Source organism: Medicago truncatula, chromosome 2 (assembly GCF_003473485.1).
Source record: "Medicago truncatula cultivar Jemalong A17 chromosome 2, MtrunA17r5.0-ANR, whole genome shotgun sequence".
NCBI classification, from domain to species: Eukaryota; Viridiplantae; Streptophyta; class Magnoliopsida; order Fabales; family Fabaceae; genus Medicago; species Medicago truncatula.
Genome location: NC_053043.1, coordinates 23,309,411 through 23,337,141, shown reverse-complemented (window position 1 = coordinate 23,337,141; position 27,731 = coordinate 23,309,411). Strand labels below are relative to the sequence as shown.

Genomic DNA, 27,731 nt, shown 5'->3' with positions numbered 1-27,731 from the left:
AGTAACAAAAAAAGTGCAAAATTTTATCAATCGAAACTCAATAATATGAAGAATATTGTATATTTTATTGTAAAAAAGGAGATATTGTTCAAACTTTTATCATTTGGTTTCTTAATTTTCTTTGATGCAAGAAATAGTTTGATACTTTCTGATGAAATGTATAATTAATGAAGATGAAAAAAGAAACTCTCGAAACCACTATATCAACAATGAAAACGATACTAAGAACTTTAATGCAAAAATGAACGTTACAAGGAGGATCATACTTCATGTGTTGTTTTGATTTATACTTTTGTTTACTTTTCATTAATTAATATTAACTTTGAATTTGAAATATATGACAGGAAAATAATTAACAAGATGTTGAGAAGCTTGTTTCTTGTTTTGTTGTTGATCCATGCAACCTTAGCTGCACGGAAACATCCACTTCAAAATCTACCTAAGTACAAATGGTCAACATTAAGTGGTTGGTAATAATGTCATATTTTCTATTTCCACGTGGTTTCTTTTTCAAGGTTTTAATACTTGTTTGGTAGACACAATATAATAAGAAATTAATGATTAATAGGATAAAAGTGTTTATCCCATAAGTACAAATGAGAAGGGTAAAAGTTTGTGGAGAATATTTGGGGTGTTAGGGTGTGGGTTTGAACATGCAATATTTCTCATATTTGTCGTTAGCGAGTTTCTCTCTTACACTCTTTAAAATCATATAAAATCAGATAAGAGTGTTAGATAAGAACTCATCCAAAACAATGAATTAAGAGTGATAGGACCCTGCGTATGCAGTAGCTTTAGTGCATCGGTAGTTGTGCTAATGTTAAGGGTGGTGACTCTTTAACGTTTAATTTTTTGTAGGAAACGAGCCGCTTGTAATAGCACGTGGAGGATTCACAGGTCTATTCCCAGAAGGCAGTCCAGAAGCAATTGGACTATTCCCAGAAGGCAGTGCAGAAACAATTGGAATATCAATGAACAATAGCATTTTTCTTTGCAATATTCAGTTTACAAAAGATGCTGGTGGATTTTGTGTGACAGGAATCAATCTTGACAATGCAACAAGTATAGCAATGTTTGATCCAAAAGAGAAAACTTACAACATTAATGGGAAGGATGTGAAAGGACACTTTATGGTGGATTACACTGGTGCTCAGATTTACGACAATGTGTCAAGTAAATCGTCAACCGATCTCTATCTTTTTCATGTATTTGTGCTTTCAATTAAACTTTGCCGTAATCAATTTACACTAACAAACATATTACCCGCACTCGGCTGAAATGACTAATACATCTGGATAACTGAGAATCATTTAAGGAGTTAATATGAAGCAACATGAACTATGAAATTCAGAACCAATAGAGGTTTTATGAAGCTGTGATGATAAAATTAACAGTGATTTGATCATAAACATTAACATTTTGTAGATTTTAAAGTTCTGGTTTTTTGCTATGTTGCAGTGAATCAGGCCATTTTTTCTCGTCCAGATTTCTATGATGGCATGTCTGCAGCACTTAATGCTGATGATGTACTAAGTGGCAAAACTCCACCAAGGTTCTGGTTGAATGTTCAGGTTCTCTCCCTCATTATCTCATGACATGAATACCAGTATCCATAGCAGATCCAGAAGCATTTTATAATAGTTTCGTTATGTTGAAATTGATTTTTCTATTGCAGTACGAAGCGTTTTATAACCAACACGGAGTACAGTTAGTTGATATTGTACTAGAAATGTTGACCCTTTATAAGATAGACTTTGTTTCATCTCCAGAGATTGGTTTCTTAAGAAGCATCAATGGGAAAGTGAACAAGATGAAAACTAAGGTTGTCTTTCAATTTCTTAACGGTAACGATGTCGAACCCACAACAAATCAGTCATATAGCACAATTGTGAAGGATCTTGCAGCAATCAAGTCATATGCATCAGGCATAATGGTGCCAAAAGAATATATATGGCCAGTTAAACCAGACAAATACTTGGGGCCTCCCACAACATTAGTACCTGATGCACACAAACAAGGACTAGAAGTGTATGCTACTGGCTTTGCTAATGATTTCTTTACAAGTTACAGTTATAACTATGATCCTACAGCTGAGTACCTACAATTTATAGTGAAAGGGGAATCTGTTGATGGTCTTGTTACTGATTTTCCTTCAGGGGCATCAAATTCAATAGGTGAATTGAAAATCTTCTACCTTAGTGATCAACATTTTATGAATTGCAAAATTTCTTCATTGCCAACTAAGGTTTTAAATTTCCTTCAATGATACTGCAATTATGGTCACAATGAGGTTGATGAGGTCTCCAAAACTTTTATAGAACGGCTAATGCAATTGCGGAGACCCAGAGTTCTGTAAAGCCTCATATTATGACACAATTAGAGTCTCCATGAGGTTGCGGAGATCTCAAAAAAAAAAAAATTATATTGCGACTACAATTGCAGCTGCTGACTTCAATTTACTAAAACTATATATGCTTGCAACAGTGGTTCAAAAGAAGAAATTTCGGCTTTGAAACTAAGTTCTAATTCTCATAAGTTTTCTTGTTTTCCAGCATGCTTTGCACAGAACAATACCATGCTGAAAAAAGGTAATAATTTAATTTTTAAATCAATCCAAGTCATAGAACCTTATAAACAAGATGCAGCAAAGCATGAAAATAAGAAGCTAACCTAATGCATTTTCTTTTTCAGGACAAGCTTTGATCATAAGCAATAATGGAGCAAGTGGTGTATATCCAGGTTCCACTGATCTTGCTTATCAGCAAGCAATAGATGATGGAGCTGATATTATAGATTGCTCAGTTCAAATGACAAAAGATGGAACTTCATTCTGCTTAAACACTGCAGACCTAATGGAAGATACAACTGCTATGACTAAATTCATGTCGCGATCTTCTAATGTTCCAGAAATTCAAACAAAGAGTGGAATTTTCTCATTTGATCTCACATGGAATGAGATTCAGTCCTTGCAACGTAATGCTTCCATATGACTTCAAAAATTCATGAACAGATCTAGCCTTTAATATTTGAACAATGAACTTAAGGTACTTTGTTTCTTGCTTCAGCTCAAATTTCTAGCCCTTTTGGCAGTGGCTTCCAAAGAAATCCAGCAAACAAGAATAGTGGTAAATTTGTTTTGCTTTCTGAATTTTTGGAGTTGGCCAAGGCTAAGGAAGTCACCGGAATTTTAATAAACATATCGGTATGCATTCCAACCTCTCTGTCATAAAAAATTTACTTAGATATGTTTATTCGTTCATGTAATATTTTTTTGTTTTAGTCCCCGAAACATTTTTTTTTTATCCTTTTTGTATTGTAGTCCTATAATATTTGTTCGTGTTGAAATCAGTCCTTATATGGTCCATATTTCAGAGACTATAAAATCACTATGATCCACATATTACTGTTCTAGAACTAACATGAAAAAATATTAGAAGGACTATAACCAAAAAACAAGAGAAAACAAAATATCTTATTCAGGGACTAAAACCAACAAAAAAATTACACAGTCTAAAAGCGAAATATATATTTTGCAAGCATGAAAATATTATTTAAGACTAAAAAGTTTAAAATACTAGCTAACTGTCCTTAATTTTCTCACAGAATGCTGCTTACCTTGCTTCAAAGAAAGGCCTTGACATTGTTGGTGCTGTAAGCACTGCCTTAAGTAATGCAACTTTTGACAAGCAAGTCACACAACAAGTTCTGATTCAATCCGACGATAGCTCAGTGCTGTCCAAGTATAAAGACATTTCATCTTACAAAAGAGTGTTTTTAGTTGAAGATAACATAGGCGATACACCTAAGAAAACCGTTGATGAAATTAAGAAGTATGCAGAAGCAGTGAATCTTCCAAAATCAGCTATTGTTAAAGTATCTGGTTCTTTGCTAACAGGAATGAGTAATGTTGTTAAGGAGTTGAAAGATGCAAACCTCACAGTATTTGTTCATACTCTTAGGAATGAGTTCATGTCTATGGCTTTTGATTACTGGTCAGACCCTAACATGGAGATTGCTACTTACATCCATTCTGCCATGGTTGATGGAGTAGTCACAGATTTTCCAGCCACTACAAATAGATATCTCAGTAAGAAATTCAATCTCTTCAGTTCAACTGATTAGTACGAAAAGTTTATGATTTAACTCATAATGAATGAAACAGAAGATGATGAGTGAATCGCTATTTAACTCTAAAATTACCAAAATTTCAAAATGATCATTGAATTTGTAAGTTCTCAAACACACTAGTCCTAGACAATTGCAGGGACTAAATTGACCTAGCTGAAGGTAATAAGTTGAGCAACAATTTTCAATTCAATGATCCTTTCAAAATTCTGTTAATTACAAGAAATAAATTGATTCAATGTCTACAATTTCGGGGATTAAATTGATAATTCATTTTTTTCTAAGGAAAAGCTAATGTGGTTGGATAATTTTCTTCAATATACTATGCAGGAAGCCCATGTAGTGATCTCCACAATGTGCCTACCATCTTACCAGCTCAGGCAGGTGAACTACAAAGTACTGTTCTACCAACATTACTGCCACCAGCAGAAGCACCACTTCCACCTCTTGAGGTTGCAAACGTTGTTGACCCACCTCTTCCCGCGGTGACTAATGTTGATACTCCCGCTGCACCTGCACCTGCACCACCACCTCCAACTCCACCTCCACCTCCTTCAGGTGCTTGGGCAAATACTGTCAATCATGGCCTTTCCCTAGTTGCAATTACTATGCTTGTCATTAATCTTATTTTGTGATAATACCTTATGTGATACAAGTGTTTAAATTGTTATCTATAACATAGAAAAAAATTTAACTATATTATTGGCGCATTGTATTCACTGACTTTGAAAATAACTAAATCTCTGCCGAAGAATCTGATTGACCACCTTCAAAAGAGTTTCTCCTCCCAAGCTCGTTTTTATTCCATCCACAAGACTCAAACATGAAACCTTATTTAAGAAATTTGAATCCAGTTCCACTTGGAACAACTAAAGTTTGGTATAGAATGCATTCGATATTAACTAGTTCAGAGAATTGTTTTAATATATTGTATTCAGTAGACTGTAAATTAATCCTAAAATTCGGGTTGCACATGCATTCATGGTTAAATAAAGCACACCATGTGCATAAATAAACCCGATGCACAAGACTAACACGGCCACTAATTACAATTAGAAAAAACAGTAGTTGTAAAAGTAGATAAAGTACCTTGTGAATAGTAGGGAGAAAATATTCAACTATGGTTATCTTAAATAATATTAATCTCTTTTCTAGAAAACAATCCATGTATGCAAGCTCTAAAAAGAGTCGTTATAATACTAAATATTACAGCTAGAGTCAATGGCTTACAGTGGCAAATTTGTTTTAGACATCTAAAGATCGAAATTGAAAGGCGCATAAACATGACTATGTGAAGGTGCATGCAAACAACTGGTGTCAGTCACCGCATAGGCCATCATGAAACCTCTAAATATCAGACTGTTTGTTTTCCAAACAAAGTCCGCATTGAAGTAACTTCGTGTACTAATAAGGAGAATTTTAAAATGTTTAAGGGGAAAATTATAGTGCCAGATAAGTACTTTTAATAATCTTCATTGAAGTAAATTCTTTTGCTACCTGAATCTTAACTAAATGGACTGCAATGAGACAACACCCAGGTTCTGCAACTTTACCAAGAGCCCAGTTGAGGATTCAATGTTCGCAGTACAGAAAAAGAAAAAAGGGATAACATCCATTTACACAAATGGAGTGAAACAGGAGTAGAGTTATAAAATAAAACAACTATTAGCTTCAAATGTATTTTACAAAATGATTAATATAATTGAAGAAACTATAGCTCCAATATAAACATTTTGAAGCAAATGAAATAAATAAAAGTTTGAATAAATAAAATAATTTGGTTTATGTTACCCCCATCAACGTAAAGAACAATATATTAATAAATTAGTCCAAGGTTATCAAAAATAATAGATAATCATTCAAAAATACAATCAACCAAATTGATAAGTGCTTGATACCCTCGACTACTTGATTCATATTCAACTCTTGATGTTGATCAAATGACAGTCAACCAAATTGAGTTAAGTCCCTTTCGCATCACTCTATTGTTGAGACAAAATTCATAAATCTCAAACGGATGTTTTAAAGATAAAAAACATCTCAAATTACATTTTTATAGATTCTAATCTCATTGTTATTTAACCTATGCTAGTGGATTTGTTGAGAGGTAGACTACCTATAAATAGATAGGGAATCATCTTTTCATTTTGTATAGACTTGGGGCCTTTTGGCATTGGGAGAGTCTCTCGAATACTCTAGGAGTTTTACTGTAACTTAGGATTTTCCCTATTTCTTTTAGCAATACCAGTTGGTCTCTATTATAAACCTTCCACTGTTGCTAAAATATAAAAGAAAAACTATAAATGCTTACATATGTACGAAGTGATTTCATCATCTGCACTTGCTCTTCCGCTCTCTGCAGAACAATTGCAACTTTAATAGCAGCTTCTTCTGTATGTTTTTTGAGTTCCATTGCAAGCTTTTCCTACAATTCGTGTGTGTGTGTGTGAGAGAGAGAGAGAATCACAAAAAAAAAAAAATCATGTTGGGTGGATGTTTGTTGCTATCTACCTAAGAGACTAATCAGAGAATATTGACAGAAAATCTAAGGAAGCAATGGTGTATGTTAATGAATGTCAGGACGATATTCGACTAAAAGTTAAGATTGGAAAGATGACACTCTAACACACTCTTCTCAAAGAATATGCATCAGCCATATTTTCATGTTCAGCTGTATGAATGCCAATTATTTATGTTTAGCAAAATAAGGTACAGCACTGATTGGACAAAGATAATACTTGCATAGTTTTTAGTCTACAGTGACATCAAGCAGTTTTTTGTTGAACGTTTCTCATGATGAAATATGACTAATCATTACACGGCGTATCAAAATTTCCAAAAGGAATTACCCAAACATTGTATATTTTCCCCAAATAGTATTCAAAAACAATAAAACTACCACTGTAATAGAGATAATATGCAGGTGCAAATACAAACTTAACAATCACCATTATTGGCACCAAAGTAGTAAAACTTAAAGTTACATTAGGATCAGAAAGGGGAATTAGATCATAAATTACAAGATTATAACTGTTAGGCAATCTAGATTGGATGAGATGAGGCCTGAAAATGTGTTTATAAGTGGTGGGCAGTCCTCACCTTACAAACCGATTTTGTAAGGGTTGAGTTAGGCCCAACCAAAATTCTAAGATATTAGAGAGTGGTTCTGATCGGGGACTGTTTAAAGTTCCACGTTGGACGAGGTATGGATTTAAAAATGTGTTTATAAGTGGTAAGTACTAAATAGTACTCACCTTGAAAGTCGGTTAGTAAAGAATAAGCTAGACCAAACCCAAATTCTAATATGGTATTAGAGTCTATTCAAGATCCACTAGGCCACCACTATCAAGCTGTTAGAATATTATAAAATATCTTATAATATCTGTTTTTTTAAAACTCAGGGTCATGCTCCATATGTCCAATGTTGAAGGTGAGGAGTTGTGTTAAGAGTCCCACATTGGGTGCAATATAGCCTAAAAATAAATTCATAAGTGGGAGACATCTCTAAACTTACAACCTGGTTTTGTAAGGGTTGAATTAGGCTAAACTCAAATTCTAAAATAATACAAGAATCTATCCAAAATCCATTGGGTCAACCGCAATTCGGGTTATTCTTAAGAGTCTTACAATAGATGAAATAAGGCCCAAAATGTGTTTATAAGTGATGGGTAGTCCTCATCTTACAAGTAGATTTTGTAAGGATTGAGTTAAGCTTAAGCCAAATTCTAAGTAACTGACGTGCCTGCCTATCCGCTTTCTTATTGATCTTTGTTGTGTATATATTTCATCATATAATATTTGTTTTAATTTGGGTTTTTTAGTTTCATAATAGGTATGTTACCTAAATAAATCTAAATTTTAGTTTCAATATTCATGATATATGTTTTCAAATTTAAATTTGGGAAAGAATTGTGTTGTTATGGGTAAACTTGTACACAAAAAAGTTAAAACTAAAATAATAGTTAATTTTGGAGTTCCTTTAACTACGTTATTTTAGCCGCAAAATGCACTACATATTTTAGCCAATTGTCAAGTTCAATTTCATATTTAATATGCATCAAACATCATGCCGTGGGTCTTCTGTAGGCAACCTACAATGCAATTAGGTGTTTATGCAAATTAAATGCGAAATGAAACAGCTATTACATACTTACACACAATTAGTCAAGACCTCAAATCAGAAAGTTCAGTGTGACAAGAGGTAAGCGAGAAAATAGGGATCCAATCTCATGTGGTCCTTGTAGACAGAATAGCAAACTACACTTAGGTAGTTGGAGTAGTTTGGAGAGAGGGAATGTATCTGAACACGAGTGTTCAGTGTATATCAATCAAGTTTATAAAAAAAAAAAAAAAAATGGGAATTCAGTGCATTTGACCAAGTATGTGAAGAGTCCACGTCTCAAAAATATCTTGGAAATCCTTATTTTTTCTTACTCCAACCCCGACCTACCCTAATTCTGTGAATCTGCTGGTAGAAATTGGGAATTTGAGCTCATTCAATAGAATTTCGATCTCCTTAAATTTGGATCAAATTCTATCAAAATGCTTCTTGCTAGTACTAACAAGTACTGGATAGACATATAGAATTATATAATAAATGTTTGCTCAAATTGCCCTCCTATGAATGTTATATAAAAAAATAATGACATCAGTCATACCTGTTGCAAAATTGACGATGACTCCTTCCTTGCCAACTTTTCATGTCTCAAACTCAAAGCATCAACAGCCTCTTGGTATTTTGCATACATCTTCGCCAACTTCGACAAATAGAAGGATACAGTAAGAAGATTTAATTGTGCAAATCAAATGATAGAACATGTCAAGAATTGAAAGTAAAATTGAAATAACTTACATTCAACCCATCTCGCAAATGTGAAGCTGCTGATGCTGTTCCAGAAACCCCAACAGTGATTTTAGAGACTAGCGCGTTATTTTCTTCATCCATGTTATCAGTTACAATAGATGTCAGCCACCTGTAACAAAAAGGGACAGGTACTAAGAAATATATTCCTAGGAGAAAATAAAGGCCTGCACTTAATTTGCATAAACACCTAATTGCAATAAACACCATGAAGAAAGGCCTAATTCCACATGCGAAATAAAGGCCTGCACTTAATAAAGGCCATGACTAAGCATTTTTCAAAACTATATACATGAAGAAAGGTTGAGGAGAGATTCAATTACATAGGTTGATATTGCACAAAATCCCAAAATGAAAACTTACATTACCTTTCACTACTATTTCATAAAGAATATCTACCGAAAGAGAATTAAAACTGTTAAGATACTAATTTGGACTGGTAAACATCCTATTTTGGAGGTTATTAGCAATAATACTTCCTGGCAGATTGGGGATGACTCTCACATTAATGTTTGGACTGATCATTGGTTGTTCAGGCCCGTGGTTGATTTGATCAGTATTCCCAATAATATTCATTGTCTGCTACATGCCTGATTCCATCATTTTAATATTGATAGTTCTTGGTCGATTCTGAATAATAACATATTTGAAGTGTTGAGGCATGAGATTAAAAACATCATTCCAACTTTTGATAAAAGATCAGCTTGTTTGGTCTGCCTCTGCTTTGGTGATGAGTTTTAAAGGTGCGTATAATTTTGTCACCCAACAAGGCCAATCATTTGCTGTCTAAGATGAACTGGAAAAGTTGCATCACTCCATCAAAATCCTTTAATATTTGGCTCATTTTCCATGACAAAATGGCAACTAATGAAAATCTTTGTAAAAAAAAGGTTGTAGTGATGTTTCAACTTTGTCATATCTATTTCGGGCAAAACCTTAAACTGTGGCCAATCACAACTTTGTCAATATGACAAACCTTTGTCATATCTATTTTGGGCATGAATCTAAATACATTCTTATTAATTGCATAATTACATTAATCCCTTAAACTGTGTGGCCGATCACTTCTTTTTCGACATCTAGATTTAAAACTTGAATTACTTTGAAGTTCAAATATATACCAGCTTATGTTTTTTGCATATGTAACCTTTTTTTACTTAACTGTCCTATTGGTACTGATTATGTGTCTAAAAATAAGATTCAAATCATAATTTAAAAAATAAAATAGGTCTACTCGATTCGATAACCATGATTTTACAGGGCTGCGGAACTGTACTCATCATAGGTGAACAGTGAGGAAACAATAACAAGGACGCAAATAACCGGGGGTGGTGGAGAAGCCGGTAATCATTCAGGGTTTTTTAACCATTCTTGTAGGAAGTTTCTGTTTTCTGTATTTCCCTGCACTTGTCTGCTAAAATCAGACCTTTGAGCTCTTAACTTATTTCTAAAATAGATTCTAATTCTTATTGCATTCCAACCCTACAATCAAATGAATGAAAATGACCATTGCACAATGTTATCAACTATGTTATTCAGCATGGCTACGTTACTTAAATAAACTAAGAGCTACATCATCTTTCAGAGCAGAAGTGGTAGATTTTTGCATATTTTAATCCATGTTTCTCAACCAAAAAATTAGCATGAAATTTTACCTATTTACGATGCAGCTTGAGGCTTGACATATCCAGCTACTTAAGAGAGAAAAGTAACACACAAGAAAAAGATGGAAAAATGAGTATAGTCAAGTGCCTCCAAACAGCAAAAAGATTAAGAAGGACATACGGTTCAGTGGAGAAGCTTAGGAGAGGAAGATTGCTTAGTTCATTCATCTTCTTGCTTGTCTCAATTTTAGCAGTCAACTCCTCATTCAGCCAAGCATTCTGCCTCTCAAGAATCTCCTTCTCCTGCTCAAGGCGGGTGCAAGCAGCCGGGCATCTCCCCAATTCCGCCTCGACTTCAGTAACACGTGCTTCCTTATGGGCAGAATTTTTCATCAAATGGACAATCTTATCAAGGTAACTCCCGATGGTTACGTTTTTCTCACCAAGCTCCAAATCCTTCTGCTCATTCAACTGCCTCTTTGACCTGTGCAGCTTGCCTAGCTCCGTCCTCAACCTCTCAATCACGCTATCCTTCTCAACCTACAAAACCAAAAACCAATCACATCAAAACAGCAACAAATAGCAAGTAGCAGCACAACAGTACACATGAATACGACCAATTACAAAGACTCTAAACCTTGGGCCGGTTTCAACTAAATTCCCCGAATGGACTTGGGATAAGATTAAATATATATTAAAAGAAACTTATAATAACAGTTTACAAAACAAATACAACTTTGCCAATTGTCATTAGCTTCTCAAACTCAATTATTAACTTAGCTCGCAGGTTTAACTATGTATGCACATATAAGCTCTGTAGCACCAATATTTCTGATTGAAGTTGTATCTGGTGTCCGACATGTGTTAGAGTGCAACACCGACACATGTGATTACATTGAACAATGTCATTTTCTCAAATTACTATCAGTGTCGATGTATTAATGTATAGTGTGCGTGATACACTAATTAAATACTAAAAAAATTGGTTAAAAAATTCAAAGTTTGAAGTCAAAATAAATCGTAAAATTATAATTATGAAAAGTAACCACAATTCTGACACAACTTCGAAGTGCAATGTTTCCTTAACAAAAACCCTAATAGCTAGCAACAATTTCTAATATGAAAATTACACGAAACGCATTGCAAGTGAAGTTGATGATTCTGGAGCATCATCGACATCACGAGCATATTGATCAAAAATCGATTGAAGATTTGCGGCATTCAATTGAAGCTTAGAGAACACCGCAGAACGGGAGAGATGCTTCTGGTCAACGAGGGAGCAATTCTGTTCGGCGTTGATGTCGGAGGCATCAGCTTTAGCGCAGACGGCGTTGAATTCATTGAGGAGGTTACAGATGTAGGTGTGGGCTCTGGCGGTTACGGCGGTGGAGTTGTCAGAGAGTGGTGAGAAGTGTTCGTCGGAGATAAAAAAAAAACGGCATTTCGACGATGGGAGAGTTCGTTATAAAGAAACGAGGGGAACGAGGGAAGTAGTGAGAATTTAAAGAGGGAAATGAATGATTTTTTTATTAAAAAAATAGCTTCCAACCCAAAATGACCATTATACCCCAACGACAACAATTGGTACAAGTCGTTTTAATTACCGTTAACACAAGAGACGCCTAGATGACTATGGTAGAAGATCTGATGAAAGGTCAACCAGAAGTCAACGTCCTAAGAAGAAGGATGCCTCCTAGAAGCTGAAGAGTTACCTCAACAGATTCTATGAAGGTCATCAGACTCAGAAGCAGATGACAGACTTGGATGACCCCTTAGATTTGAAAAAATCCTGAGGGACCCAGAATCCACGTAGGTTTTTTCTTCTTTAGTGAACTGTCCCTATCAAAGGATATGATAGAGCAGTTTTTTGTCTTCTTCTGTCTACGTGTGCAAACAGACAAAGGACCTCAAGAACAAAAGGAATCCAATAGATAATCTACTTTCACCAAAGGAAATTCAAAGGACTATTCAACTGAATTATTCATATCAAGCAAAGGACCAACGTTCTTGATTGAAGCTTCTCAACGACTATATTTAGGCTGACTCTCTTCTCCAACGTCTCTCAATTGACTAGCAATATAAGGAGCTGAAGACCTGAAGAAGATCAACAAGACTCTTGTTATTTCATTGTGACATTACTCTATCAAATCTAATAACGCAAAACACTTAAGATTTTTTTATTCAAGTTCATATCTTAGAAATTCAAAAGAGTTTATTCATTTGTTCAGTTTACACTAATATTGTTAAATTAGGTGTAAGAACAAATTGATTTGTTTACTTTGTAAACATTTAAAAAGTCGCTTGCCTGCGTGCTTGAGCATATAAGTCTCTTGGTGAAACCTTGAGCATTTAGGAAGTCTCAATCAGTTTTGATTGAGAAAGGGAAGTCTCTTGGAGTTGTCCTTGAGCAAGGAAGTCTTTAGATAGTGACCTAGAGCAAGGAAGTCTTGAGTAGTTGGGCTTGAGTAGAGAAGTCTCTTGGAAGGGTCCTAGAGCAATTTGTAATCAGGTGTAATTATTGTGAAATCCCTTATAAGTGCAGAGGGATTGGATTATTCATGTGTTGTGGAGGAATCGTTATAAAATTGTTTTGTGTCCTCTCTCTTTCTCTCCCTCCCTCCCTCCCTCCCCTCCCCCCCCCCCCCCCCCCCCCCGCTTAAAAAAATAAGTAAATTGTTATCTCCGTAACGCCCTCTTTTATTTAATTATTTAATTGAGTCTAGAAGTTATTAAGATGAGTTTATATTATATTTATATGATATGTGTGTGATTTAAGAGGTTTATATGATTGAGGTGATTTTATGTGATTTATGAGGAGTTGTGACTTATTTTATTGTTTAATAAAATAAGATTTGAAAATAAAATAAATATTGAGTTTAGGGGTTATTTTGAGATTTTAGAGAGTTTTGGGGGAGAAAGAGAAATAAGATAAGATAGATGGAGGAGATATAAATAGGAGAAACCTAATTAGAAAAACATAACGTACGATCAGTTTTTGGAAAAAGGGAGAAAAAGCCAAGAGAAGAGCAAGAAGACCTAGGAAGCTGCGATTTTGAGTATTAAGGTAAGGGTGAGACTAACTTTGCAATTCTATTAAGTCTGTGATTCAATGGTTAGGTTTAACATGATGTAGGATGAGTTTTAGAGGTTTTGAAAACTAGGTCAAAATTGTAGAATTAATGATTAAACGGTGGAAACTTGTTAGATTGATGTAGAAACTGATCCTAGACCTTAGATAATGTGTAGGATGAATTCTGAAATCAATGTTAGGCTTAAAACCATGAGAAAAGATGAATTTTCGTGAAAACTGCACTTCTGCTCGAGCCAACATTCATCGCTCGCCCTCGCGAACGATGATCCTCGCCTCGCGAGGGATGAAGTTCATCGCTCGCCTCGCGAACCATTTTCCCTCGCCTTGCGAGTTGCACGTCGCAGCTCGTCGTAGCGAACAGATGAACTCGCCATAGCGAGCATGACCAGAGAGCTATTCAGATTTCGTACTTTTGACTTTTGAGTTGATCCTTAGATGCTTTTGAGTGCCTGAACATGTCTAATAATGATTAGGAAAGATTGGAGAATGAGATTGAACCTAGGAAGACTTTAGAATGAATTTTGTGAACTGAACTGAACTCGCCATGGCGAGCAGAGGCTCTCGCCTCGCGAATACTTGTGTTACAGACTGCCTTGTTTAGGTTAAATGCGATCTTTGTCGCACGAGTTGATGTGAGTTGATCTTAGAGGTTAGAAACTAAGTTGTTTATCTTGCTGTCATTTTTCCAGTAAGACTGATGCATATGAATTGGTGTTGTTTATAATGTTGTATATACATTAAATGGATTATGTTGATAAATGAGATGTTATTGATTGCATTCGATATTGTTATATTATGATGATTTGCATACTGCCTATGTTGCTGTTGATATTTAACTAAGCTGCATGAGTCGGTCTATGATGATGATGATGATGATGATGTTCCAAATTATTGGACTTATAAGATGAAGTTGTTCTAAGTTGTTAAGATGTTGTGTCCATGCATTAGCATTCATTGTTGGGGGCTTGATGCCCTGGAGCCTTTGCTCACCACGTTGGGGGCTTGATGCCCTGGAGCTTTAGCTCAATTATGTTGGGGCTTGATGCCCTGGAAGTATATTAATACTTATTACGTTGATTGGTACCACATGCATATAAGAGATTTAAGTTGCATAGTCGCATTTGTCAAGTCAAAGATGTTAAGTTGTGATTGTTTATATAACTATGAATGAAGTGATAAATGATACATTATTATCTATGATGAATATTATGACGATTTCTTGTTGTTAAATATAATTGTTGAATTATATGCTTAATATTATTGTTTTGTGAAATCTCACTCCTTCTGCTTGGAAATGTTGCTCTTCGTATGAGTAACTTCTAGGTGATCAAGTTTAGGTAGCTGGAGTTGCTGTCGTGAGTGGTTATCCCTCACTGTATCCTTTTAGGTGCTCTGATACGTAACGGGATGGGATCTTTTGTGGCTATTTCTTGTTCCTTTACGTATTTGATTTATGAATAAGTTGGTTAACTGAATTTATGAGATATTTTGATGAGGCCTGCATGCCAAGACTTTATTTATGATGATGAACTTATCCGCTGCAATGTTTTGGAATTTGAATTACGTTGAAGGATAATTAGTTAATTATCTTGTTTACGATTTTAGAAGTGTAGCATTCCGTTTATGTGATGATTACTCTGATTATATGTTTGAAATTTTTAAGTTGGGAAAACGGGGTGTTAAAATCTCTCTCTCTCCCCCTCCCTCCCCCTCTTAAAAAAAAAGTAAATTGTTATCGTGATATTTGGTAGTAAAGATAATATACTATAAATTTCAAAGTCAACCTGAGTTAGAATCTTAATTAACTTTTAAATAGTAATTTAATTTTTGTGATTAAAAATGGTATTAATCAAATTATTTGTAGGTTAAGTACGGAAGAAGCTCTTGGTAAAATAAAATAAAATAAATTAAAAGAAAAACAATCAGTCCTTTGTCGGTTTTGAAAACTATTTAAGGGGGAATAATCATGTCTTTTTCAATTTTTATACTCAATTTCGTTAGTGTTTTAATCTAGTGTTATATATCACTAACTTAAACCAAAATAAAATAAAATATATTAAACACATAATTTGGGGAACGAAAAACGTAAAACGGAAAGAAATATGACATTAGATTCAACACAATTAGACCTCAACTTATTGACACTAAAGAGAAACAACATTGAACATGAGACATAATCAAAGACTCGTAACAAACACTTGCATTATCAACTTTATTCCATATCAAGTTTGATGACTTCCGAATTATGACGTTTGAATTTTTCAATAAGTTCCTCATCGTCATTGATTTTTGAAATTGGATGACATTTCTCACCATCACATCCTGCACCAACTTTGGAGAAAACCTTGAATAGGTAGCATTTCCCTACCATGTTCAATAGTTCATTTGAAACATAAGAACTCACTCCAGCCTACATCGTACATATATTTAAAGGATAAATTTTAGAATTCTATCTCAAATTAATTATAAACAATTAGTACTCTATATATCAAAATTAAATTCATTATAAATACCAAACTAATATACAAAAAAGCCCACCTCAGAGTAATCATTCAAACATGCTTATTACACCTTTCACAATAGTAGGCAGGACTGTCTGGAACAACTTGTTCATGACAAACACAAGATAAATACCACCAACCATCATCAGTGATATATTGGTCAACAGTGACCATTATGATAGCCATCGATTCCTGCAAATTCTCACATTAGAAAAGAAATGTATAACATAAATTTATAAATTAAATAATTGGTTGAGAAAATTACCACTAGACAGATTCTAAGTGCAAATATAGTGGTTACTACTGTTGAGTACACCTATTAATCTATACTAGATCGTCCACCCGTGTTGCCGCACGGGTCATATATAGTTTAAGACATTACTCGAAATATATTGTAGTATGAAACTTGTCGCAGAGAATATGTCTGTTGTTACAAACTTATGTGTGGTCTCGTGATATACTACAAATGTAACGTAGTGTGTTTTGCTGTTCCACTAAAGTAATTCGTTGATCATGTGGTGAATTGCGTTTGGAAAATATTATACACAATCATACCTATTAGTGCCAATTCTAATAGTGAATTAAATGTGATGATATCAAGCTGAAATCCTTGTTGCATGTAGTGGGCATTAAGCGAATGAACACAACATAAATGGGCATTATCATGGTTCAGATCGTGATAATAAATACATGTTTAACAAATAAAAAAAACACAAATAAAGTAGCATAACCATTACATCACAGTACAAAATAAGTCATCAGCAAAGACTTAAACAGTTGCTTCATCCAATTCGCAGCCTAAAGATTAGAGAATAACAGCAAAACATATGTTCCATTATATTGAAACATTCTTCAGGACCTTTATAGCAGTGTATTTAGTCCTAACATATACTGATTTTTCATGCAGCCTTCATGCAACCGAACAAAACACATTAAATTTAAGGCTTAATTGCACTTTTAGACCCCTATCTTTCCAAAAGTTACAGTTATGGACCCTTAACTAATTTAAATACAAAACAGCCCCCTATGTTTTGATTCTTTGGCAGTTTTGGACCCTCAAGGCAAAAAAAAAAAAGACACGTGGCACCTCACTTAGGGTGCCACGTCACAAAAAATATGAGAAATATTGGAATGGTAAAACTATATGATGTAGTTGATGTTGAATGATATTAAAGATCATTGATGTTTGGTGATAATGTGATGATGACTCTTATATGAATTATGACTTGATTGTTGTGTGGACGTAAATACTTGATAATGCAAATGTTGTTAAGGTGATCAATACAATTTAAAGTTGTCCTTTATATTGTTGTGATTATTTGAGGTGATGTTGCATTGTGGAGTCTTTGCTTGTATGTCCATGCATTATAGTCATGTTGAGTCTTGTGGCTGTAAAAGGGATGTGCTCTTTTATTTCGGTGATAATGTAAGATGGGTGTGAAATCTTACATATGATGTGTTTGTTACATCATGGGTGACGACCTTGAGGTGATTTGGTACCACATGCATATATGTGTCGGTTTAGGCGCATATCATTTGACATGAGTCTTTTTTGAGCATATGAATGATGAATGTTGGTGCTAAGTGTGTTTGTCAAATAATTGCCTTTGGGATTTGGAATTGTGATAAGAATGTATATATGGAAATTATTTATTCTTGATTAATGATATGATACTTGATTTAATTATTCATGTTTATCTGTTATGTGGATTATGATGATGTAATGCTTATCTCCAATGATTTTGACCGTCTACCTGTCTGTATGGATGGGTAGACGTTGTGCAAGATTAGTTGTTTGGTGAGTTGCTCGTGGTTGCTTGGATAGTGGGAGCTATCTTCGCTATCGTGTCTTAGAGTCTAGGATGGCTCTGATCTAGGTGTCTTTTGTGTTTACCCTAGATAGTCTGTTGGATTTTATTTATGTTGGAGATTTGTCCATTGTTGGGACTTGGAGAATTTTAGATTGATATATTTTTGATATCATGGCATGTATATTTTGAAGTATATGATTTATAATCCGCTACGACTGTTGAGATTTTTATACATGCATGTTATTTTGGAATTTGTGTGATGACGTAGCGTCTATTTCTTGAATATATGTATTATTCGCGTGTTTAATCGCTTTAATAGAAATAATCAACATGAAAACAATGGTCATTTGAACACAATTCATCAATCAACCCATTTCAACAACAATAACTCATTTATCATCATCAATTCATGAATTATGAATACCCAAGCCATGAATCACCAAGAACAATATCACTTAGCAACAACAACATCAATTAAACATGGTTCTCTTCATAATTCAACAACATCATAGCATAATTCAACCAATTGAGCATACAATGAACATGAGTTTGTGTAGTTACACATAATAACCAACAACACATTTTTGCAGAGAAATAATAATTTAAACATATACAGGTCAATTGTGCCAATAGAATTTTCACAACATTAAGTGGCTTTTATTTTATATTTCACAACGATTAATGAATAAGTTGAATGATTGTTTAAACAATCAATTATCATCAATCTTGTCCAAACCCAACTCATTGGCAAGCTTGTAACATTCCTCATCAATTGTCTTGGTCCTGAATGCAAGGGGTTTAACAACACGAACCACGCGAACAACACCCTCCATCTTGGTGGGGACAATGATGTTGTTCTCCATAAACGTTGTACATGTACCCTTTTTATTTACGGGTTTCACCATGCAAACCTCTTCCTCATGATAACCCTGTACTTTAATGTTGTAGAAACCATCTTTGTCGGTGGTACTCTCCTTCACAAATGTCACATTTTTCTCTCCCTTAGTGCACTCAAAAGTCACTTTAACACCTGCACATCATTCGATCAAGATTTTTTTTTTAGACCGTCAAGAATCCGAGCTAATTGAAATAACAACAAAAATTCAGAGACAAAAATAAAAAATAAAATTAAACTCATCTTTAATTTTGTCGTTAAATGTCAAAGATGCTAGTTTTAGCGATCAATTTTATGGTTGCCGTCTCTAATTTCTATATTAATTTCAAAAAAATTGAAGCATTAATGATATATTAATATTATATATATATATATATATATATATATATATATATATGATAAATTATGGGTTAGAAAATATAAGCTGTATGATAATATTGTTGTTATTTACCTTCTAGGGGTTTGCTCAGCCTTGACTGCAATTGGAAGGCGCAAGGATCACAGTAGATCTGGCCATTAACAAAGAAAATTTGATCTTTTCTGGAAGCATCGTTTGGTGCAGCCAAGACAGATGAGAAGCAAAAGGCTGAGACAATGAGAGCAACGACAGTAAATAATCTTGCCATTTTATTTGCTTATTTATTGTTGTTTGTTGATGGTGGTTTATTGTTCTGATTTTTATTTTCCTTTGTGATGAAAAACAATGTGATACTACCAAGACTTTGTCCAATCGTTTGCGTGTGGTAATTAACTAATTATGGAGTTTGTTATATTTGGAATGAGAAACACTTGCTCATATTTTGATTTTCCACCATTGGTTTATTTGACTTAACAAATGAATGAGATAAAACTTTGGAGCCTCTTTCAAATTTGTATTGCCTATTTGGAAAAATAAATATAACTAGACTTTTCACCCGTGTTGCAGCACGGGTCATATACAATGTAAATATATTTTGGAAAAACAAAAATACATCGTATAATTCCAACTTAATATTCAAATGTCATAACTTTAAATTTAAGAATAATGGAAGTTTCCGTGTCTACACATTTCTGAAAATTTCTTTAAACATTACATTCAAAGTATTATCAATGCAAACACCTTCATCTATTAGCAAAATTTTTAGTCCATTTCTTGAAGTAACCCTTGACATTGATACATAAAATTGACCATGCGAGAACATTAGCAATAGAAGGTATATGCTGACTTGTTTTAGTGACTATCCTTGACAATGTTGCAATCAAAATCTTCCTAATACACCATATAAGGACACTTGGATCAATAACTTTTTTGGTATAATGACATCATGAAAAATATTAACACATGTGAAAATGGTATATATAAAAGCTAACAATGACACGAATTAAAAATATGATGGGTTGATGTCATCTCTATCTATCAAAACTTATGGTGACTTGACAAACTCTTCACAAATTGGAGGACTTAATTTTCCAATATTGTTGGTGAGCTCTTGACTTCTATTCCATTATGTCTTCTAAATAAGCATCTCCAAAGGACCACCTCCAAATATTAATTAGGATATGTATATAGTCATCATCACAAAAAGTTGTATATTGATTTCATATCCCAAAGAGACACTTCTTTCGGATGGGATCAAATCGGCAAACATTGTTCTCCCACTTTAGATCTTTGACCAGTGCGTCGCACATATTGTATTTTTTATTTTTTTTGAAAGGAGGTTGTCACTACTAGAAAAAGCAAAATTAACGAGGGAAATTAGTGACGGAAAAAATGAAATTCCTCACAAATTCCATGGTCGCAAAATTTAGTGACGGAATTAGAGAGGGATTTCACGTTTTCTTTCACAAAATTTCCCTCACTAATTTTTGTTTTTTTTAGTAGTGTGTATTGACTATAATATATAAGAATAAGAATAAAGTATACTACATTATAGATCTAATGTTAAATATGTTCTATAATACAATTGAATTTACATTAATACATTTAAAGTTACATTATTATCACACTCACCTTGATGGATTCAATAAACCACAAACCAAACCTGCAGAAAGGAGAATTTTAATAATTCTTTTAGTATTTTGAGCAAATTTTGGCATGAGAAACCCAGTGGCAAGTCTAAAATGCCATTGAGTAATATTCTATTACATCAAGATGAGCGTTTAAGAAAACATGCAATTATATTTTTAAAAAAATAAGCTATAAGTGTAATCAAAAGCCAAAATGTGCAAACCACCTAAAGCATGAACACCATCGACATAGTTGAAGGATATATATTAAATCCCACTATCATTATACAAACCCAAAACAAAATGAATTTAATCACCTACATGTCAATCCAATAGACCTGGAAATAAATAAAGATTACTATCACTTGCTAATTGGCTCCTTGTGAAACTAACCTTTCAAAACATAACCTCAATTAACCATAGTTACGAAGTCCACCTAAAACACATCACAAACCTCAAGAGTTAAAACACATACTACATTTGGACAAACAAAATGATAAATGAGAAATAAAACAGAGAATTGTGAAGCAAAGCCTCAATGACTGCGTGGAAGAAGTTAAGTTCGGCAAAATTTTCGCCAAAAACATTAGAGTCATGAGAGAGAGAGAGAGAGAGAGAGAGAGAGAGATAATTTCAAAACACAACTTCAGTAAAAGTGAAATTCAATGAGACATTTCATCAAACACATAAAAGGGGATGAAAGTGAAGGTGAAAAACTTAAACAAATCTGGATTTAAAGATGATGGAAAAAATATACCAACGGAGAAGGAGGATGAGAAAAAACTTACACATAGCAGTGAAAAATATTATTTATCTGCGTTTCTTTAGATGGATCATGAATTATTATTTTTTTAGAAATCCTTCACCATGACAAAAACAATATTTCCTATGTATCATCCCATTTTTCTTAATTAATCGACCTTTACTGATTGAGAACCGATCCTTTTAGCATATATAAAATTTGGAAGCTTCTTTCTCATTTAGAAAACACTGACCAATAAAAGGTTCAGAACAATTTTTAATTTCCTGCTCACTGTTGCTCAAATCAATTACTTCATATTATGATTTATCAGATGGTTCATTATTTAGAAGATTTGCTCAAATCTAACCAAATAAAAGGAGAAGAAATCAGCCCACCTCTCCTAGCCGCGACGGTGCGTGTCGTATAAACCACGAATCGAAGTGCAGATGATTCCGATATCCACATTTGATGTGAGATTCTCTTCAAGGTATGATCACTCTCAACTCACTGTTATCGCGGTGGTTTTCGGTGAAGCGCCGAAACTGTAGGTGATGAGGATGAAGAAAAGCAGCTATTGAGAGAGGAGAAGAGCAGAGAGAAAATCGAAAACGAAAGAGAAGATAAGAGGTAGAGGAAGAAGCTTGTTCTGAGAGAGAGAGAGAGAGAGAGAGAGGAGATAAGTACAATGTCTTGGAATTGTTGGAAAATTAATTTCTCATGACTCAATAAAAAAAATGTCATCTAAAAATGCTAAAAGTATGGGGTGCCGTTTTTTCAATGGAACCGATTCCTATGACACTTGAAAGAAGTATTACATAATTAAAAGGAATAGTTAAATAGCTTAGAAATCGACGGTTGAGATGCATTTGGCACCTAAATCAATGACCATTATTCATTGGCGCCAAAATAAGTAAGATTAGGGTTGGCACAATTTGTTAACAATGCTATTCATATTAGAAACTAGATCGCCTACCCGTGCTGTCGCACGGGTCATTTATAGCGAAAAACACAACTCAATGAGATGTGCTATACTAACAAAATTACCTATGAAAGATATGAGATGCTCCAACAATAACACCATAAAATGGATGTTCTAATAGCTGAAAAGAAAATGGATGTTCTAATAGCTGAAAAGGGTTTTAATAAGTTCATTCTTTTGATAATTCAACTTATTCAATTAGCAGGAAAATAATTAAAAGGAACTATCTAGAGGTTATAGCAATTGAGGCCAAGCACTCAAATTTCATATAAATATATTGAACACATCCTAAATTAAACATGGCTTAATAAAATGTAATTGGCACGCAGCAAAATTTTCATTAACATTGTAATACAGATAAATGGTCATAGTAATAAACAACAAAAACGATAGGGAGGATTTTCAAATAACATATGATATTGATGCTGAGACTTTAGATCTTGTTCATATGATATAGAATAACTTACAAGATGTTAAAGGAGTAGGTAAGATGCACTTGAATGAAAAGCTACTAATGAAGCATAAACACCAACAGTAATCTTCATCAACACTTCATGTCTTCCCTTTTCAGCCACCTCCCCATTTTTAATGACGGCTATAGTATCACCAATAGCAGTGATACTAACCCTCACCAAACTACATGTAGATGACAACATAAACTTCAAGTTACTAACCCTCACCAAGAATTTCATCATTCACTAACTCAAAAGAAAAATAAATTGAAGTCAATATATAACACAATCGAACGAAGAAACACGATTTCATTAATTTGAAAAGGAAAAAAAAAGGCAACAATCATTAACAAAGAATGCAGATTACCTCTGCATTTCAACAGTAACTTGTAATTTATAAGACCTGAAGGAATGACATGTTAGCAAAATAGAGATAAATTCCTTGTAACTTGAAAATGGTACCATGGAGGTAGCTTGAATTCAAACAGTATACAACTTTCAGATGATAGGAATCCAATAGTCTTACTACAAAGTCAGTCCACAAATCCTTATCATGAGAAGGTAATTGATCAAAATCTACACTCACCTTAACATAGAAGAGATTTAAGAAATAAACAAATATAATATGATCCTATCATTTCTATCAGACAATTACAAAAGCAAAATATTTTTCTTTCAAAGTAAAACTAAAAGAAGTGTATACTTCATCCATAATTGAAAGTTGTCAATATAATACATTTCAGAGAAGTTGAGATCAACCACCACAGTCTTCACTCCCTTCAATTCCACATTCAAGAAGCCCTGCCAACCATCAATCGATCTCCTCCATTTCAGTATGTTAGAGCTGCCACCTTAATGTCCAAAAGAAATTAAAAGCATGTTAGATATAAAACACTATATTTATAGCATTTAAAATATGCCGACTTACAATCTGATACATCAGATTTGTTGATAGCCAAAGATAAATATCATGAAATATATATATTACCTTGGAGATCATGCTTTTGTTGTCCTGCTGCTTAAACTTCATCAAGAGGTTTATGGTAATTCTTAGAATATATTTAAGCCCGAAAATTGATTAAATCAGCATGACATGTAGTCCACTCTTCATGTTTATGCTTCAAGCTAGTTAATATCAACAAAAAAAGCGTGTTAAAATCAGCATGACATATAGCCTAAAAGTTTTGATTCCATAAAAAAAAAAGTCTATGCTTCTTTATAATCAATGCTTTAAAAATCAATGCTTCTCTACAAATTCATGTCAAAAGAATCAAAAGCAAACTTCAAAGGACTCTCGATCAACATCTAACTAAAAGAAGGAACATTCAATTTTAGAAAAACGTATTTTAGCCTGAAAAGAGTTACCATGAAGTTGTTCTAAAAGAGCCAATCAAAAAGACAAACCATGTTTAGTAAAAGTAAAAGAGTGATAATCACCACCCACAATCAGTTATGATTTATCAGATAGTTCTTTTGGCATTATTCTCATGGAAATAATCTTTGCTCAGTTGCTGCAAATAATTTGAAAAGAGATGATTAAAAATGAAAAAGACAGCAAAAGTACCGTTGTTTCAACATCTGGAATGGAACATCAAGTGAAAATCTAGAACCAAATCAGCTATAGAATAAAAAGCATTGGCCATGATAATATTAGACATCAAAATTAAAAAACAACTACAAAAAGATTAGTTTACCAATAATCAATCCATGTAGATGTCATCAAGTCCAGATTAGCAGCAAACCTTTTATAGGACCTTGTACTGCAACTTCAATCATTTGAATCTTTATCCTCACAAACCAAAACAAAGTATGAAAGTAAATCAATCAATTTTAGCTTTACCTTTTATGGAATTATGATTGAGTCTATCAATTACACAATTAATTGAATAATAACTACAAATTTTACCTTGTTTAAGCCCCATGAAATCCATTTAAATTAGGAGTTCTTGAGAACCAAAGCCACATTTTCAACCTATTAAATGTCATATAACTTAGCAAACCAAAACTATAAGAATGCATTTGCAAAAAAAAAAAAAAAAGAAACTGAAAAGAAGTTTTAGTTCCAAATATATAGCAAAATTAATCCTATTCACATATCTATGAATCCTTACAACCCAGAATTGTTTCTTCAAGAAATTCAAAATTTCAACAAAATCAAAACAAAACTAATACTGAAAACGGGTGTTGGTATCTGATATTACGTTAGAAGCCTTTTTTCTCTGCTTCTCCTAAAACCTGCAAAAGTAAAATTCAGTGGCACAACACAACACAAAAACCAGGAAGAACAAAAACAAAAACCCTAAAATAAAGGAAGAACAAATCAAACCTATGAGATTTACCAATAGGAGAAAGTAGCGATAAAAGTTCGACCCGGAAGTGACACCATCGAACAGGCATTCAATTCAGCTTGAAAATGAATCCTACACTGTCGAACAGTAATATGACGAAGATCGCGAAATTCCGCTCTGACACAACACCTTCGACTACGACTTCGTATTCTCCACCAACGACGACCTTGTTGCTTTTTCTTGAGTGAGAAAATAGGAATGGAAATGAAAAGGGGAAGAGAATCAAACCAAGAAGTAGAAATGAGAAGTAGAAAGCATAATACATGTGCATAAATGCAATTTTGAATTCCAAAACGAAAAGGAAAAAACATACATTGAGAAATGCAATTTTGCTTTGAAAAGATACAAATTTTTTTGGTGAGCTTGTGCATTGTATTTGAAACTGCAGCTATGTGTGGTAACTTGTGCGTGCAATAATAAGGTGAACAAAATGAAGTGGCCACCAAACATAGATTAATCTAACGGCTGGAACAATTTGGAGCCAAAAACTTAGGATTAGGGTTAGGAAATTAGGGTAAGCATTACTGCTAGGATTAGATATAAAGGATAAGTATGATTATGAAACCAAGTATCTTCACGACTTTCATATATAGCCTTGTAAAGTGAAAATGTTTTGTCCAACATCTTGAATATAAAACAAAAATTATTTTATATTTTCGTTTTAAAAAATAACTTCTTTTTATAGATTTGTTTATAAAAATAAACGATAGATATATGTAAAGAAAAAACATGTTTTTCAACTCTTCAACTACATTGAATTTTGGATTGAATAACATCTTGGTATAATTATCGTGATCCTGAATAGTAGGTATGCCTGGATTTACCTAAATATATTAGCTTTGAGTTTTAATTTTTTTTTTACCGGATTTGTGAAATTTGTTAATTACCTTACCATAATTTGATCTTTCCAAGGAAAACTACCACACATGCATTGTCAGAAGATCCTGATAGTATAAAATCGGTGAAGTCATCCACAAAACGGCCATGGAGAATACACTTGAATCGGTATCTAAATATACCATAATCATTTTCGTGTTACTATTCCGTGAAAATATAGATTTTATAAGTTTACATCGACAATGTTTAATGAAGTAAATAAACCCATTATTTCCTAGATCCATAGAAATCAACTCTAAAGATTCATAAAATCTCCAAGAGTGTAAATCAAACTTCTCTTATCTTTTTAAAGATAATCTTCCTCCTCTGGTCCAATTTTTTCAAACTTCCAAATCAATTGTAAGAGAAAAATATCATCTACCTTAATGTTATTAAAGTGTTAGGTCGAGTAGAAAATTGTAAAGTCTTGTGTGACTTAGCAAACAAGTTGTAAGCCTGCTGAGACTTAGAGAATACAGGTTGTAATTGTTCCAAGGGAACAATGTTGTACGATGTAGGAGTTGAGAGATTATCTCAAGCATCATAGTGGAAATTCTTACAAGATTGTGAGAAGTGGATTAACCTACATTAGATGAACTGCTATAAATTGTGTGTTATTCTTCTCTTCCTTATACTCTTACATTCAGGAAACACAACACACACATAGTCACTTACTTTTAAATATATTGTTTTTACACTAACACTTTAGAACTTTCTGAAGTCAGTTTAACTTGACCATTCCAAGTTTCAACTTGAGAATCATTCTTTAAGTAGATGATTAAATTTTAAAAAGGGTCACAATTCAAACCCCTATTTCTTATGACTATTATATCTACTTAACTTGGCACATACAAAGTGAACAATATTTATACTATTCAACAACTCTAATGTGTTATATGTTTTTTTTTTTTACAAAATTTGGCATACAAAAAAGTACATAAACCTTAACTAATAAACATTGAAAACATATTTTGATGGCAAATATGTTTCGTTTAGAAAGTTTGAACATAATGAGCTTCCAAAACCAAACATATTGCACCTCAAAGAAGAAAAATTAATAAATTGTACAAATTTTCTTCATAACATTCACAACACCTCAACATAAATGACGATTCAAAGTCGCTGCTCTTAATGATATGACTCCAGCTACGGACAAATATCCAAGTCAATGCCTCGCTTCTCGTAACAATGACTTGGGGGACAATTATTTCAGACTGATCCAATCCCTCACAATCTCACGACCCACTCTTGAAATACATTAATCTCGAGAACCAATCCACAAATAACACACTTTTTATATTTTTTTAGATGAATACAAGCAACAACATACATATCCCATGATACTTTCTTCTATTTGATGAAATTCATGTGAGTCTTGTCAAACTCACACAAGACCTACATAATTCGGTGGGACTCATGAGTTTCACAGTTTCACACAATAGAAGAGAGTATGTTACGAC

The 27,731-nt window shown here is 33.5% G+C and overlaps 3 protein-coding genes and 2 long non-coding RNA genes across 9 annotated transcripts; 1 reads left to right on the top strand and 4 right to left on the bottom strand.

Annotated features, from left to right (window-relative positions):
* Positions 1-351: 351 nt before the first annotated feature.
* LOC25488307 (glycerophosphodiester phosphodiesterase GDPDL7) lies at positions 352-4,808 on the top strand. The gene is made up of 9 exons (XM_024776233.2): positions 352-466; positions 859-1,173; positions 1,459-1,571; positions 1,676-2,174; positions 2,553-2,588; positions 2,692-2,973; positions 3,066-3,202; positions 3,604-4,087; positions 4,456-4,808. Exons 1-9 carry the CDS (start codon positions 361-363, stop codon positions 4,758-4,760), a joined length of 2,277 nt encoding a protein of 758 aa, XP_024632001.1. The 5' UTR covers positions 352-360; the 3' UTR covers positions 4,761-4,808.
* Positions 2,577-12,044, bottom strand: LOC25488308 (nuclear-pore anchor). 4 transcript variants are annotated; one of them, XM_024776232.2, is made up of 8 exons: positions 11,721-12,044; positions 10,772-11,130; positions 8,978-9,098; positions 8,784-8,882; positions 6,437-6,550; positions 3,934-4,069; positions 3,616-3,802; positions 2,577-3,220 (listed from the first exon to the last, which is right to left on the bottom strand). In XM_024776232.2, the coding sequence occupies exons 2-6, from the start codon at positions 10,981-10,983 to the stop codon at positions 4,052-4,054; spliced, it is 564 nt and encodes a 187-aa protein (XP_024632000.1). In that variant the 5' UTR covers positions 10,984-11,130; positions 11,721-12,044; the 3' UTR covers positions 2,577-3,220; positions 3,616-3,802; positions 3,934-4,051. The 4 variants fall into 4 exon arrangements, with proteins under 4 accessions (XP_024632000.1, XP_039686489.1, XP_024631999.1 ...); XM_039830555.1 differs by having other exon boundaries at positions 3,616-3,732; XM_024776231.2 differs by lacking the exons at positions 2,577-3,220; positions 3,616-3,802; positions 3,934-4,069 and adding an exon at positions 4,641-4,718.
* Positions 12,045-18,485: 6,441 nt separating this feature from the next.
* On the bottom strand, positions 18,486-19,517 carry LOC25488310 (pollen-specific protein-like At4g18596). Its single transcript, XM_024777021.2, has 2 exons — positions 19,340-19,517; positions 18,486-19,023 (listed from the first exon to the last, which is right to left on the bottom strand). Exons 1-2 carry the CDS (start codon positions 19,512-19,514, stop codon positions 18,704-18,706), a joined length of 495 nt encoding a protein of 164 aa, XP_024632789.2. The 5' UTR covers positions 19,515-19,517; the 3' UTR covers positions 18,486-18,703.
* Positions 19,518-20,764: 1,247 nt separating this feature from the next.
* LOC120578055 (uncharacterized) lies at positions 20,765-22,261 on the bottom strand. The gene is made up of 3 exons (XR_005644001.1): positions 22,012-22,261; positions 21,268-21,310; positions 20,765-20,909 (listed from the first exon to the last, which is right to left on the bottom strand). It is a non-coding gene; the product is annotated as an uncharacterized lncRNA (long non-coding RNA).
* Positions 22,262-22,884: 623 nt separating this feature from the next.
* On the bottom strand, positions 22,885-25,801 carry LOC120578054 (uncharacterized). 2 transcript variants are annotated; one of them, XR_005644000.1, is made up of 4 exons: positions 24,954-25,801; positions 24,742-24,829; positions 24,036-24,172; positions 22,885-23,898 (listed from the first exon to the last, which is right to left on the bottom strand). It is a non-coding gene; the product is annotated as an uncharacterized lncRNA (long non-coding RNA). The 2 variants fall into 2 exon arrangements; XR_005643999.1 differs by having other exon boundaries at positions 24,742-25,801.
* Positions 25,802-27,731: the final 1,930 nt, after the last annotated feature.

Bases quoted from the DNA above. Each gene is read 5' to 3' on its own strand.
- LOC25488307 (XM_024776233.2), top strand. From the start codon at position 361: ATGTTGAGAAGCTTGTTTCTTGTTTTGTTGTTGATCCATGCAACCTTA. The intron at 2,175-2,552 runs GTGAATTGAAAA...CTTGTTTTCCAG, and splicing joins AGGGGCATCAAATTCAATAG to CATGCTTTGCACAGAACAAT. The intron at 4,088-4,455 runs GTAAGAAATTCA...TATACTATGCAG, and splicing joins CACTACAAATAGATATCTCA to GAAGCCCATGTAGTGATCTC.
- LOC25488308 (XM_024776231.2), bottom strand. From the start codon at position 10,983: ATGAAAAATTCTGCCCATAAGGAAGCACGTGTTACTGAAGTCGAGGCG. The intron at 8,883-8,977 runs GTAAGTTATTTC...TATTTGTCGAAG, and splicing joins ATTTGCGAGATGGGTTGAAT to TTGGCGAAGATGTATGCAAA. The intron at 6,551-8,783 runs GTATGACTGATG...CACGAATTGTAG, and splicing joins CATCGTCAATTTTGCAACAG to GAAAAGCTTGCAATGGAACT.
- LOC25488310 (XM_024777021.2), bottom strand. From the start codon at position 19,514: ATGGCAAGATTATTTACTGTCGTTGCTCTCATTGTCTCAGCCTTTTGC. The intron at 19,024-19,339 runs GTAAATAACAAC...AATGATGTGCAG, and splicing joins GCTGAGCAAACCCCTAGAAG to GTGTTAAAGTGACTTTTGAG.